At 40.3% G+C, this 14,992-nt stretch overlaps 1 protein-coding gene across 2 annotated transcripts in view; it reads right to left on the bottom strand.

Moving 5' to 3' along the window:
* The window catches only part of REV3L (REV3 like, DNA directed polymerase zeta catalytic subunit), a 176,311-nt gene extending 166,217 nt beyond the window's left edge, over positions 1–10,094 (bottom strand). For both annotated transcript variants that reach the window (XM_081530576.1, XM_081530577.1), the window contains exon 1: positions 9,582–10,094. In XM_081530576.1, the coding sequence (XP_081386702.1) occupies positions 9,582–9,720 (139 nt within the window). In that variant the 5' untranslated portion in view covers positions 9,721–10,094. The remainder of the gene's footprint in view (positions 1–9,581) is intronic.
* Positions 10,095–14,992: the final 4,898 nt, after the last annotated feature.

The raw sequence follows: 14,992 nt of genomic DNA, 5'->3' as shown, positions 1-14,992 counted from the left end.
AATACCTAATTTAATATATAAATTACTTTGAACTATAAATATATATGCAAAATAAGATAGTTCTTTTAATTCTTGTTATACTTCCTTGGTAATTATAATAAATAGAAGAAAAATAGAAAACTGTTGTTAAACTGTTATATATTACACAAGCATTTTTGAGGTAACACGCTTTTTTTAATTCTTTGAATCATTTATATAGTAAATGCTCTCTTAACCCAAAGAAAATTAAATAACTGTCCCCAAGGAAACTGACCTCAAAATCTTGGTACTTCCCACAGCTATCATCTAAAAAGAAAACAGAATTGGACCAAAAAAACTTTAAATTTTCCAAAGACAATTACTGCCCTTTTTTTCTCCAAATTTACTTTGTTAGGCATATATTCAATTTCTGCTGCAGAAAACAGTCCAGTTTGCCAATACTAATTAAGCAACAAAATATTTTTCACTTAAAAATGAAATACTTAAAAATCTACCGAGCACTGGAAAAAACACAGGTCATCTGGAAAACTTAAAAAATGAAAAAAATAAAAACAAAAAATACCCCACCCAATCACACACCAAAAGGTTACACAGACGGTCATTAAAAGGGTTTTACTTATAATTTGTTTTAGCCTCAAAATGTACCTACTTTATGTCCAGACAGTGAAGAATTTTTCTTTAAATTGCCTAAGACACCTACTCCTGCCTTATCTGGAAACTCTAAGTTAACACAATTTTACCCACAGTTTACTGTACCTCAACTCCCATCATTTATTTCCTCTCTTATTCACTATCCCTGTGGTGTTAAAAAGGCAGTCAGGTACCAAAATGACATACACCATCCCATGTTCCATATCTTAGTAAGTTTCCAAGTATTTCTCAGAAATATATAAGGCTAATGGCAACATCCTCTGAAGCCTATTTAAACCCAACCTACTTAAAAACTCATTTTTCACTCATTTTTAATTGAACAAATTCTAATCCAATCAAAAGTAAGACCAGAAAATGTTTAAGTACAGCACAAGAGGAACTCTGAAAGGTCTCCCGACCTATCGCCTTTCTCTTTGGAAAACTATACACATAGAATTCTAGTATCAATTTTTGTTTATATGTGTCCTAAATTCTTGTTATAGACTAATCTATAGACATATATGTTATAGACATTATTTTTTTTAAAGAGAGAGCTACAATCATCACAAAACAAATCCAGCTATAATCTATTCTACGGGAAGAGTCTAAACACTATTGAACACAGTAGGCCCTCTGAGATTTCTAAACTGTGTACATGCTTTTTTTTTTTTAACAATTCCACTAAACTTCTGTATGTTTGTCTTTCAATTATAACCAAGGCCTTTCCAATTCTCAGATGTGGGGAAGAGAGTGTGAGGTACTAAGGGCTGAAAGTCAAAATCCCCAGTTTTTAGACCCAGCCCCACGCCAACCAATTATAGGATACAGGACACTGGACAAATCCTTGAGTTAATCTATCTAGACATCAGTTTTCTTTAAATAAAATGAAAGAATTTCACCAGAACAGTGTTTTCCAACTCCTTTCACATTGTAAATAATATTCATTCAGCACAATAGCCAACAAGAAGTCTTCTGGAGGCATCAACATTGTGCTTGATGAAAAAAAATTATATTTTCTTTATATAATTATGAAAGAAAATTAAACAAAGCTTGTAGCAATATGAATGGATTTCAAATCCAACCTTTTCCACATTAGGAACATTTCAAAATAACAATGATGCTTAATTTTTGCAGAACATACATACGCTATTAGGCAGTCACCTTGCAGGAGGCTAAATGGCATATCAGAAAATGGCTAAGAGGATCCAATACAGGCAAAGTACAGGCTAAGAGCTAGGCCCCAGAGCAACATCCTGCCACCCTGTCCTTTCATCATCAGATGACGTTCTCTCAAGCACCCAGAATACAAACTCCAATAACAGTTCCATGATCCCTTCTCCATAAGAGGCAGCTACAGTCTCCGGCTGGCTGAAGCAGATTTCAAGCATCAATGGTAGAGCACTTTGCTTAACATACTTAAAATACCAAATAGAGCAATAACTGCTGGTTGTGCTCATCATGGGGCTTCCTTGGTGGCTCAGATGGTAAAGAATCTGCCTACAATGCAGGAGACCCAGGTTAGATTCCTGGATCAAGAAGATCCCCTGGAGAAGGGAATGACAACCCCACTCCAGTATACTCACCCGGAGAATCTCATGGACAGAATCCCAAAGGGAGCCTGGCGGGCTACAGTCTATGAGGTCGCGAAGAGTCAGACACCACTGAGCGACTAACACACTTGTGCTGTGCTCATCATGCTATCTGCTTCAGGAACCCCACAGCCTGCCTTCAGACCCCACTCCACTAGGGTCTACCACCTCCAGAGAGCCACATAACATCAAGTGGGAGCTCTGAATTAGAAGACCTCTACCAAAACCTAAAATTAAACAGTACTGCAGTAATCATCTGACAACTAAATATTTATGACTACTATGACCTTGTATTTTTGTTCTTCCTTACCAATTGTTGCAAGCACAACATAATCTAAAAAGATTAACTTTGAATAAGTATCACAGGCACATGGTGAAAAACCTCCAAAAGTTACCAAAGCGTATACTTAAAAAAAATCAGATTCCCACGTTTGTCCTGTAGGCCACCAGTTACCCTCACTGGAAGCAACCACTGTTGCAAAATTCTCATGTATCCTTTCAGACATATGTGCACATATATATATAATATATATTCACTTATAAATATACATTTATATTTACATATAAATATTTAATTTATATTTTATATATATGTATATATATATATTTTAAGCCACACAAATGGTAGCATACAACATATGGAGCCTGGTATCTTGCTTTTTTTCCTTTTAATGTATCTTAGACATGGCATCAGAACAGTACATATAGTACTGCCTCATCACTGTAAGGACTTGCCTAGTATTCCACTGAAGAGATACACCATAATTTACTTAACTACTGATTTATGCTTAGGTTATTTCCAACCTTTTGCAATGACAAACAATGCTGCCACAAATATTCTTACATGCTCATTTGACACATATAAAAATCTTTTAGAGGACAAAATCCTTGAATGAAGTTGCTAGATCAAAATGTACATGAAAAAGAAAAAAAAGAATAAAAAAACAAGGGGGGGAAACTCCCTGGCAGTCCAGTGGTTAGAACTCCGCATTTCCAGGGGCCTAGGTTCAATCCATGGTAGGGTGAGTTCCCACAAACTGCGCAGTGCAGAACCCCCCTGCCCCCAAAAAGGAAGACGAACTACCAAAATATACATGCATCTTAAATTCTGAAAATGACTTCCAAATTGTTTTCCATAGAAAATGAACATTTTATATTCCCACCAGCAATATGTGAGAATGCCCATTTCCCCTTCCTCTCATCCTCCTCAAGTTATACTGTATAATCAATCGTTTCTAATTAGGTGATAAACAGTATGTTGTAGTTTTAATTTACATCTTCATTATAATAAAATCACACGTCTTTTCATAAGAATTCTCTTTGCTCACTTTTTCTATTGGATTATTTTCTAGGAGCTCTTTGTATATTAAGAGGAAATTAGTCTTTTGTGAAAAGTGTACAAATAAACTTTACCAGTCTATTTCTCTTTTAACTTTATGATTTTTGTCTCTATACAGAATTTTACTTTACATTGTAAAACTCAGCAATCTGGCTTCAGTTCTGTATCATACTTTGAAAGGCCTTCACCATTCCGAGATTAAAATAATTATCTTACATTTTTTGTTTGTTTCTACATTTAAATCTTCTGACTCATCTGGAAGCCAAGTTTTTACTTTTCCAGATGACTAAGTAGCTATTCCAACACTCAGTATTAAAGAATCTTCTTCCCTACTAATAGGAAAGGTAGCATCCATTATCACTTAAGTTCTTACACATAAGTCAATTTCTGACCTCTGCTCTATTTCATTGCTATTTCATTTTGCTGTGTCAAAGACATGCTACTCTGCAGAACATTTTAAAATTAAAATCAGTTTACATATAAATGAGTACAATAAAACCAGAAATTATTGGCTTTCTTTAATATAAGAATGATTCTGCAGTTCCTAAACTGAATTTATATAATCAAATTCAACACTATCATCATCCAATCACATATTTTAGTTGATACTTATTTGGGAGCCCAATATCAAACTCAAGGCTTTTTCTCATATTTCTAATAGTTTTTCCTTAATTTTGTATATATATATTTTCCAAATTATAAAATCAATACATTCTCTGCAGAAAAGCTGAAAATACAAAATACACTTCCCAGAGATAAGCAATCTTTATATTTCAGTGCATTTTTAATTAATTATTATTTCATAAACTGATTTTTCTCACATAATATACTGATAGCACTTTCCTGTATTATTTTATGTTATACTTACATAATAATCATGAAAACATGATTTTAATGACAAATTCTACTAAATGAACATGCCCAATTTATGTAACTACTTCTCGGTTGCTAAACATTTGGGGTTGTTCCCTGTTATGCCTATCATCTATTATTTATTAATTCTTGCAACAAATACTTGAGTTTCAAGCACTGTGGTAAGCAACCATTGGCTGTATAATGGTGAGCAAAAATGAACACATTACCAGCATTTATGGAGGTAACTGGGAAAAACAAACGTTAATCTCCTATGTATATAAAAATGACAACTACAGCAAGTGTTATGAAGGAGAGTTCATGAAGCTTTGAGAGTCTATGGTAGGGAAGGCTTCCCTGAGGAAAGATAAATTGGAGTTTAGGTGAAGGAAAAGGAAAAACATTCTAGGCAGAGGGAACAGCAGGTTCAAAGGCCTCATTGTGGGAGGAGCATGGCAAGAATAAGGGACTGAAATAAAGTCAGTATGGCTGGAACATAAAGAGCAAGGCAAGAAGGACATGGCTCAAGCCATGACTGGATAGAGAGGTAGGGGCCAAACTGTGCAAGACCTTGTAAGACATGTAGACGCCACCACATAAGACATGTAGCTTTGTCCTTATCCTAAATGCAATGGAAACCTACTGAAGCATACCTAGTAGGGGGATATAATAAGGTTTGCATTTTGAAAAGATCCCTCTGATTACAGTGTAGAAAACAGATTAGAGGGGAACAGAATAGATTGGGGTAGGCCAAGATTAGGAGGCTACTGTTGTAAATGCATCCAAAAATGCTAGTAGTTTAGACTAGGGTGGTGATGGATAATGAAAGAAATAGACGGATTCAAAAGATAATCAGATTTTGTCAAAAGATTTACATTCATAGATCAAAGTCCCTAAAACTGAAATTATTGGGTCAAAAAACAACATTTCAAGAATTCTGCTATGCATTGCCAAGCTACTGGGCCAAGAGTAGTTTTCTCTTCATTTGTGAATTACCTTGTATCTGTTCCTCTATTAGAATTTTTAAATTCTTTTGAAATTCCTTTAAAATGACTTAATCCATACTTCCTTCATGAAGCCTTCCCTGACTCCTCTTTTGGCCTGCCAGGTGGTCACTGAACATGTCCTCTTTGAGTCCTCACTTTGTCTTATACACATTTCTTTTATATTCCAATTAAACTATGTTTACATGTCTATCATCTCTCCTACATTGTGAGCTTGTGGAGGGTAAAAGTTGTTCATAATGACGCCATTTAAAAAACAGCTCAATATATGTACCAAGATCTCATTAAGTGTTCACTGAATGAACTGAATCACATATTACAAGATTCCACTGTCTCCACAGATTTTAGAGGGCTTCTGTTTAATAAGCTTCTGATTAACTTACGGTTATTTAAGTCAAGCGTAATACAGAAACCTAATAAAATCTGCAACTCGGGCATCAGATACCTACTAAAGTGACTAATTTTGTTTGTGGTAAAACACTACATCTCAGTAGTGCTCCTGAAAAATCTTTCTAATATTTATATTAAATAGGCATTGTGTGATGTTAAAATATTGTTAAATGATTTAGCAAAAAAAAAAAAGAGGCTATGAACAAACAAGACTTTTATTAGAGAAATTATTTGTCATCTAAGTTGTTGATATTTCACTAGCTGGAGGAAGACTGGGCGGGGGGGGGGGGGGGGGATGGGATGATGGCAGAGTTCCTTACAGTAATCTTAAAGTCAAGCAGCTCCCTCTATAGTCTGTTTGGCCTACTTTGTTTAATTACGTGCTTTGTGAACATCTCACTCACACTCTTCTATTTACTCCTCCTCTGCATCTCAGCAGGGAAGCTTTTGAAAGGATAATTCTGTTTTAAATTGATGCTGAGAAAACTGAGAAAGCTATCTAAGCTCAACATGAAGTGAGTTACATCAGGCAACTAATAAGCAAGAGCTGGGATGTGGTAACTGGGCAGCTTCCCAGATTCACCTGAGTCAGTTCCTCATAGTAAACCCTTAGGATTTTTTTTGAAGTGAAATCCCAGAGCACTCACACCCATATTCAAATCTAAGTGAAAAAATTAAAAAACGCTGTCTTGTACCGTAGTTAGGTATAGCCTGGGTTCCCTCCACTAAAACAAGTTACCAAAAAGTTGTTAAATTGCTCAATACATTGTATGTCAAAACAATATTCAAGTCACTTTTAAATGAGTGAAAGAAAAGCAAAAGATGTTTATGGGTTTTTAAAAATAATTCCATCACTTACATATAGAAAATTTAAGTGATTCTCTCAGGAACCAATATCCTCAGGCAGGAAGGGATTAAATCAGTCAGGATTTACCATTCAAATTTGAATGTACCAGTTTTTAAAATACCTTTTCAAATTTCACCAACTGAAGATATGAGAGCTTTTAAACCTAAGACACTAAATTTATTTCTTAAATTACTCAAATATGCCCTCAAAACATAGGACAATAGGAAGTCAACTGGACTGTTTTCTAAAGCAGAAAAATATTTTTCATGCAATAATAGAAAAACTGAACTAGTAAAAATCTAATAAATGAATCAGTTCAAAATTTTATAATGTACATCTGAAATGGTCACTTTATTTGGAAGATTTCTTCTGCTGCTATTTTTCACAATTTCACTTGAAATGCAAACTCAGTTTAAAAACATTTTCTCCAAACCAACGTAAAGAATTGAGGACTCCCAAAATTAACTACTACATAGGAAAAACTTAATTTTATGACAGTCTGTAACATTTACCATGTTACAATTTTTCATTAATTTTACTAATTAGTAGATATATAAACATAGTTTGTGATTTCAAACAATAAATCTGTTTTCATTAAAAATTCTAGCATTCAAACTAGAGAACCAAATTGACTTCTTTTTTATATTATTTTCAAAATTTATTTTACTAGGTGGCTGGACTGGTTTTCTTTGGGGAGAGAATTCAGAAGCAGATAATAGTATAGTTTTTATTTATGTTTATTAACATTAATTTTACGTGCTAGAAATGCTGGCTTGATTTCTGAAAGCTGTAAACTCTAAATGTATGCCAGTGACATCAAAATTTTTCACCTTTTGAAGAAACACAAAAATTTTATAGCAAATTCAATTCAATAATCCTTAATAACTTAAAGTTTGAAATTCTCTGTATCAAGTTTTGTATCTTTCAATGTATATACAAAAAAACTCTGATTTACATTATACATTTCAAGGTGTATTTTTAAAAATACAGTTGTTTTTTTTTTTAAAGGGGAGTGATGCTGGTAATCTATTGTAAGATGGCCAAGAGGAAAGAAATATGTATTTCTTTCTACAGACTAGTTCACGTCTTTTTTTAATACTGAGAAACAAAAGTACACCATATTCTTTGTTTTTTAAAGAATTTTTTTCATATAATAAAATTACTACTAGCTCACAGTGAAATTTTTTTTCCACAAGCAAAACTTGCCTATAAAACAAAGCTTGCAAATCACTCAAGGATACATATTTAATGACTAGTGTAGAAAAAAAAATTATGTGTAGAAAAGTAACCCAAACCAAATAAATTGTAACACCCAGTATATGCCACAGTATTAGCACATCCCCTGATAATTTCAAAATGTGGCTGAAAGAGTTATATCAACATCACTATCTTATTTTTCCTCTGTACCTGAAGTGAAAAAAACAGTATATTACACTGAAATTCCAATTAGAAATAAAGACAGCACCACTATACTTAAAAGGGCAGAAAAATCTATCTTTCAAAACATTTTATTGCCTCTATTCTCCAGCCTCTAAGTTTCAGGTGTTACACTTTCAACAAATTGTTAACAGCATTCAAATACCTCATCTTAAAAAGTCCGTATCATCAAAAGCTTTGTCACTATTTTAAAAAGAAATATCAAATATCATTCTATCAAATCTCACTAACAACACTAAAATTTTTAAAGAAGAGAATTCACATTAAAAGATAACTGCTTAGAATGAGTGCTTGAGTTTGGAAAGTGCTATTATCTTGATAGCCCACAGGAAAACTGACTGTAGTAAAAGATGAATGGTGATTAGGGCAAGGAGCATCAAGTGGGAAATGCTATCTAAAATCCCATAGGGCAGTACATAGCTAGAGAGCATCTCTTTCTAGGAGGCAGCTCCATTATTTCACACAGGCAGTTCAAAGCGTGTAGAAAAGCAAAACAATTAAAAACCTTGCAAATCTGGCCACTATCCTACTTACACTACCATAAATCCCCAAGAGCTTCTGAGAACGAAGCTTCTGTCTCCCCACCCCACTTGTTCGAAATAGTTTTTTAAAACAAAACAGCCTATTAAAAAGCGTATTGTCTTAAACGTACTTGTATTTAAAATGCAATCCTACAACCCTGCGTAGGGACATTTCTTTAATGTTTGCGTTGCTGGGCTCAGCTGTGGTTCTTATGAAATTGACGCTATTAAGTGGGATGTTTTACACTGGGCGACATAAACACGCATTTCCTACTTCCGTGGATACACACTTCCCTGAAAGCAATGCACCTGGGGACGCAGCCCTGCCCCTAGACTCCGAGGCTTTACTTGAAACTCTAAGGAGTTATGACCTGCCCTCACAGCAGAACCACATGGTCACTTCAATGAGAAAGATTATCTGGCCCCAGGCGCCACTCTTCAGCCCACAGCATCTCCAGAAGGGGCAGAGGAGAGCGCTGGTGAGAAGAGGCGACGGGGAGCGATTGACAACAGAGCTGACACTTCCCTACTCCTCAAGCCGTTTCCAGCAAGGGGCACTTGGGAGACGCAGAGGGTGTCCGAGGTCCCACCAGTCACCTACCCCAGAGCGGGGCCCTGCGCGCCGGCTCACGGAAGACATGGCGCGGCCACCTGACCCCGTCCTCCGGGGCGAGAGCGACGCCCGCTCCGCCTGCCCGCGCGACCTCGAGTGCGGACCCGGCTCCCGACCGCCGCACGCAGTGTAAACACTCGGCGCCCGCCGCCTCCCCGCCTGGGGTTGGATGGGGGGAGGAGGGGGCGGAACGCTCGCGCGGACCCACATTTTTGCGCCTCTTGTCATGCTCCGGAGGAAAAGGCGAGGAGGGCGAAGGGGAGGGAAGACGCGGCAGCGATCAGCCGAGAGGGCCGGCGCCGGCGGCGTGCGCGCGAATGCGCGGCGGGGAGAGCTGCCCAGGCGCCCGCCGCTCCCGCCCGCGCCCCGCGCCCGCTTACCTGCCGGGGTCGCTCCGAAGATTCGCACCACCGGCACCTTCTTGACAGGGGCCTGGGTGAGGGGGGATTGGCAGATATCCAGCCCCTGCAGCGGGCTGGCCATGTAGTAGTCGGCAGTCACTATCCTCACTGAAAACATGTTTGCCGCCGCCGCCGCCACCTCCTCTTCACTAGCGACCTGGCAACGGCAGCAGCAGCGGCGGTTCCTTCCGCAGCGGCGGCCCCACAGCAGCGGCGGCGGCGGCGCCCCCTCCCCTCCGCGGCTCAGCCCCCTCCCCTCACACTCTAGACACTGCGAGCCGCGGCGGCGGCGGCGGGCGGGGCGGCGTGGGCACTGCTGCCGCCGCCTCCTCAGGAGCACCCGGCGAGGGGCGACCGGAGAGAAGCCCTCGCGCTTTCGTCGGTGCTGCTGCTCGTGCTACCGCCACTGCCGCCGCCGCCGGGAATCACACGGGCTCCTTGGTCCCCGGCTGCAGCTCTTGTTGCCATGATGATGATGTCACGGACGCAACCACTGGGGGAGGGGAGAAGGGGTTGTGTGTGTGAGCGAGTGGGGCGAAGGGAGGGCCAAGAGTAGTTGGGGGAGGGGACACGGCGGGAAAGGGAGGGAGCGGGGCGGGCACCCGAGCGGGACACCCAAGCGGGGGGCCAAGTAGGTGTTTTCTCCCCCCGCCCCCGGGCACGCAGCGAGGGCGGAGGCTGCAGGAGAGCTGGGTCCGCGCCGGGCACGGGGAATCGATGACTCGGCCGGTGGGCACGGCCACCTGGGGTGAGGGGCAGCGGAAGGAGGGGGCGACGGAGCACCGATGTCATGGATGGGCTCGGAGGGCCCGGCGGGTAGGGGGGCGCCAGTGTTCGGGGTCGTTTTTTGGCGGCTAGGCGGGATTGGCCGGAGCCGCGGCGATCGCGCTCGCCTCGCCGACCGCCATTTCACGTCCTGCGGAGAAGGCGGGAGCAGCCGCGGAAACGGCCTTTTACAAGGTAAGAAAACCCGCCCGCGGGAGCGGGGCGGGGGGGAGGCGAGGCGCAGATCTCGTGCCGCCGCGGCCTCGCGGGAGGCGGGTCGGCGGACGCAGCCGGCCCTTCTCAGGTAACGCTGCGGCCTCGCGCCTGGCCCAGGGGCGGTGCGAGGGGCGGGGGCGCGCGAGCGCGGGCTTCGGCCTATAAAAGGGCCGCCCCGCCGCTCCCTCCCGAACGTGCGAGACGCCGGGCCCCCTCCTCCGCCGCCGTTCTGCAGTGTCTGCACCCGGCCGCTTAATGAGATTTATTCACGCTCGGCTCTGCTCATCTTTGCCAGGGGTTGGCAGATCGAGTGCACAGGGATTTCCCACCGCGGTGTTTTTCTCCCGCCCCTTTGCTTCCCTGTCGCCGTAGTATAGCCTTCCTTGGTTTCCTCCCGGGGCCCGCAGGCTGCGTCCCGGTCGCGCGCCTGGACATGTAAGGACTTGTCAGTTCCCAGTGACCTCCCTCCTCCCCTCCCTTCCCCGGCGGAATGTAGGATTAAGAGCCCTTCAGCGAAATTTTCGGCCAAAGAAAAAGGCCCATGAAAGTCACCGCATCAGATGTGGACTCCCAGTGTTACGCATTAACCGTTTGTGTGAGGGTTTAGTAGCCTAAGGCCAGAAAGCAAAAGGAAGGGACCGTTAGACAAAACAACTTCACCCAAAAAGGAGGGGTGCGGTTGTGAAAGCGAGGGGAAAAAAAAACAGGGTAGTAAGCGATGCAGCTGGGTTGTTAATAATATTGGAACCGTTAGGTTTTTGTCTGACTTGGTCACTAACACTGGGCGTGACCTTGGACAAATTGGGGTTTTTTTTTTTTCGGGGCCTCAGTTTGCTCATCTGTGAAACGAGTTTTCACTTAAAAATTTTTAAGAGTTTCTTCCCAGCAAAATTACTTAAGCAGTAGACAGCAGAAACCGTGGTTTCAAGTTTGAAATATGCCACTAAATTAGGACTTTTGACAGTCATTTTCAGTCTACTAAAATTAGAGATCATTCTTTCACACATGTATTTCCAGGTGTATTTTAATGGTTAGTAGGTTGCTATATATTTGAAGTGTTGTGAGAGATCCTCATTTGGAAACACTGTGGTTCTCAAAGTAGGAAAACCAAAAAGCCCAAAGGGACAGAGCACTGGTAAGCTGTCTATAAATTCCATGACATACAATGCTAATAAGAATCTATGCTCCAGGGAATTCGAGAGTGATTACCACATCAAATTAGCCTGCGTTTTCAACCTGAGAGCATGATTATAAACATAGGTAGCAAGATTTCTACTAATATACAGGAAATTACCTGGTATATTTTAAGAGGCAAAATCTCTTAAGTTGATTTAAGTTTTAGAAGGCAATGGAAGTGATTTTAAAAAAGGACTACCATACCAAATGCATTTTCTGGAAAAATATCTTGTACAAGCTGAATATCAGATGCACAATATCAGTGATTCTCACAGTATTCTATGCCACTAGAGTGTTCTTTGAAATTTAATATTTTGAAAAAATTAATAGTTTGGCCCTTACTAAATCACATTTTTGAGCGATGGGACCTAGAAATAGTATAAATATTATGGATTTACTAGATTGTAATATAGTACAGGCATTCATGATTTTATATTACTGAAGAACCATGACAGTGGTGGGTGGAGTTGCTAACTAGAAAAAGGTAAAAGTGTTCTTGCCTGGGAAATCCCATTGACAGAGGAGCCTGGTGGGCTACAGTCCATGGGTCACAAGAGTTGAACACAATTTAGTGACTAAATAATTACCAACCACCAAATTCACAGATTAGCTATTTCTAGAAAATGTTCTCTTTCCTCCTACCTCTTAAATCAACATCATTTACTTTAAGAAAAGCCAGTTGCAACCACCATTCAAATCCTTCTAGAACTCCAAGGAGAGAATGTTCACTCTTGAAGAAAAACATTTGCAGCATGAAATTAGGGTATTGTGTCCAGTTGCATGTAATTACATTAATGCTCAGATTGAAAACCTGACAATACTCCCCTAATTAATCACTGTCAAATGTGTTTTATAAATATATTCTTCAGAGGTAAGAAAGCTCTCTGGACTCTTGAGTTAAAGAATGAAAAACCATCATTTACTAAGTAAATGAATTTGGAAAGATAACTATTTTGGGGGGTTTCTTTCCTCATCTATTAAATGGAGAGTAATTCCTATTTTAACTTTTATGGGATATTATGAGATAATGTATGTGAAAGTATTATAATAAACTTTGACATCCAGACATTTAACTCATCTGAAAACAGTAAAATCACTTGGAACTCTTACCTACATACCAAATGAGAAGTGCCAAAATTGAACTCGATACTCAATAACCTTAAAGCATCTCTTTTACTTGTTACTGTTAAGTGACTGCCAAGTGATTTGAGATATAGTAAGAAACAAAGCATACATGGTTCGTGCTCTTAGAGATTTTACAGTCTAGCATCATAGAAACGTATTATAGTCATATCAATGAACATTTGATCATCTCTTCTAGTTCACTGACCTATGCTCGTTATGTCATGCCTTTAGTAAAAGCCTGCTCAGCCTTCTATACCAATACTGTTCAATGTCTCTTAGCAATTTATAATTTAGGACTGAAAGCAATGGATACCATAATTTTTTGGCAGATATTATAAGATGGCTTACTCAACACTTATCCAACCCCCTTCTAGCTTGCTTTTCTGTACTTTAGAAAATTGTAAAATACTGTTTCAACACTGCCTTGCAACTGGAGTACTGGCATGGATAAGTGGGGTGCTGGTAAGTCATTAAGGATGGCTGGAGGAGGGGGAAAGACCCTGATTTCTAGTACTGACCAGTTTTCATTGTGTGAATATTCCCAAGCTATCAAAGTGAATTCACTGAATGGGGAGTTAGTTGGAGAAGAAGCTGACGGTTACCAGCTAGCTTCAGCCTTTCACTCCATGTGACCTGGTTTCCAGCAATCAAATGTGCCCATTCAAGACATAGACCTGAAAATGAGCAACACAATGCCTCAACTTCACTCAGGGCAATGGGATTTTCTGGCAAACACCATGGCAGAGGTGTCTGATTCTTCTGAGTAGCTGGGGAGGAATTCTGGCATCCGTTTTGGGAGTCATAGGTGCTGACTGGCAAGTGGTGCTACGGTGGGCTTCTGCTAAATAGCTACGTGATGTGGGATGAATGTTCTTCCTGGTGTGGTTTTTTTCTGGATGTTGTTTCTAGCGAAGTATTATCCAAGTCTGATTGTCTGGTCCTCTCAGAGATCTATGAGCTAAGTACTGTCCTTTAATCCCTTTCTGCTTAAACTAGCTCAGTCACAGTCAGCTACACAGTTTGTTGAGCCCAGAGCAAAATGAAAAATGTAGGGCCCCTGTTCACAAAGCAGGAAAAGAATTGCCATTACATGTACTGAAATATAAGGCTTTTTCTTCTTCTGTCATCTCTCCCTCAACTTATCATGCTGTTTTTTTAATTTGTTTTTTAATGTCATTCTGAATAAAGAGAAATTAGAATTTTAGATTATTAGGATGAATTTTACCATTTATCTTTAATTGTGCGGTGCCATTTATAGATGCAAATATAAGAGCGTTTAACTCATACACGAAATCACCAAAATGACACAGTTCATATTTTGTAGTTTGTACATGCCACAAGGATGTATTTTGTGCTTTTCAGAGCAGTGTAAATACTGCATATAACCAATTCAGCTGTTTTTCTTTCCCTTCTTGATATGAGCATAGCCTATCAACCTGAGTAAGGAAGGACTGAACTGAAAGGAACTATGGGTTGCCCTACCTTTCCCCTTCCTTCTGTGTCATCATTTTCAGTGAAAATAGTCATACAGGAAAGTAACACACACAAGAAAGGATATGATAGAATTATTTGGTCACTTGTGTGTCTTAGGATGCCACTGTCTTCTTTCTTTACCTGACACAAGTTCTGGTTGAAATGGAAAGCATTGCCTCTTAGAACTGTCAGTGCCTCCACTAAATCAGTCACTGATATAACATGCTTGCCTTGTAGCCACTTTGTAATTCTCTGAGTTCCTGTACTACTTAGGTTCATCTGAATCCTTGTGAGGCATTATACTGATGTATGCAAACTGGGTAGTAAGGAAAAAGACAAACAGGTTGCCTCCTCTACTTGCCTGTATGATCCATTGTACCAATGACTTCTTTTATAAAACAGACATTCAAACATAAAAGTATTAAGATTTTCAGCATGGTAACTGCAGAGCATTAAACCAAGCAGTGGACCCTGTATGACGGCACAGTTTGCATGCCGGTGAAGTTGACCCTGAGCTCAGTGTTTCTCAAGGGGGGTTCTCCTGATATTTTGGATGAAACAATTCTTTATTGTGCAGGATATTTAACATCCCTGACCCCTGGGCACTGAATTCCACTGTGATAAAAATCCCCCCA

This window comes from Giraffa tippelskirchi, chromosome 9, assembly GCF_054371585.1.
Source record: "Giraffa tippelskirchi isolate mGirTip1 chromosome 9, T2T-mGirTip1v1.2.pri, whole genome shotgun sequence".
In the NCBI taxonomy this organism is placed as follows: Eukaryota; Metazoa; Chordata; class Mammalia; order Artiodactyla; family Giraffidae; genus Giraffa; species Giraffa tippelskirchi.
This window is presented reverse-complemented; position numbering and strand designations above follow the sequence as displayed.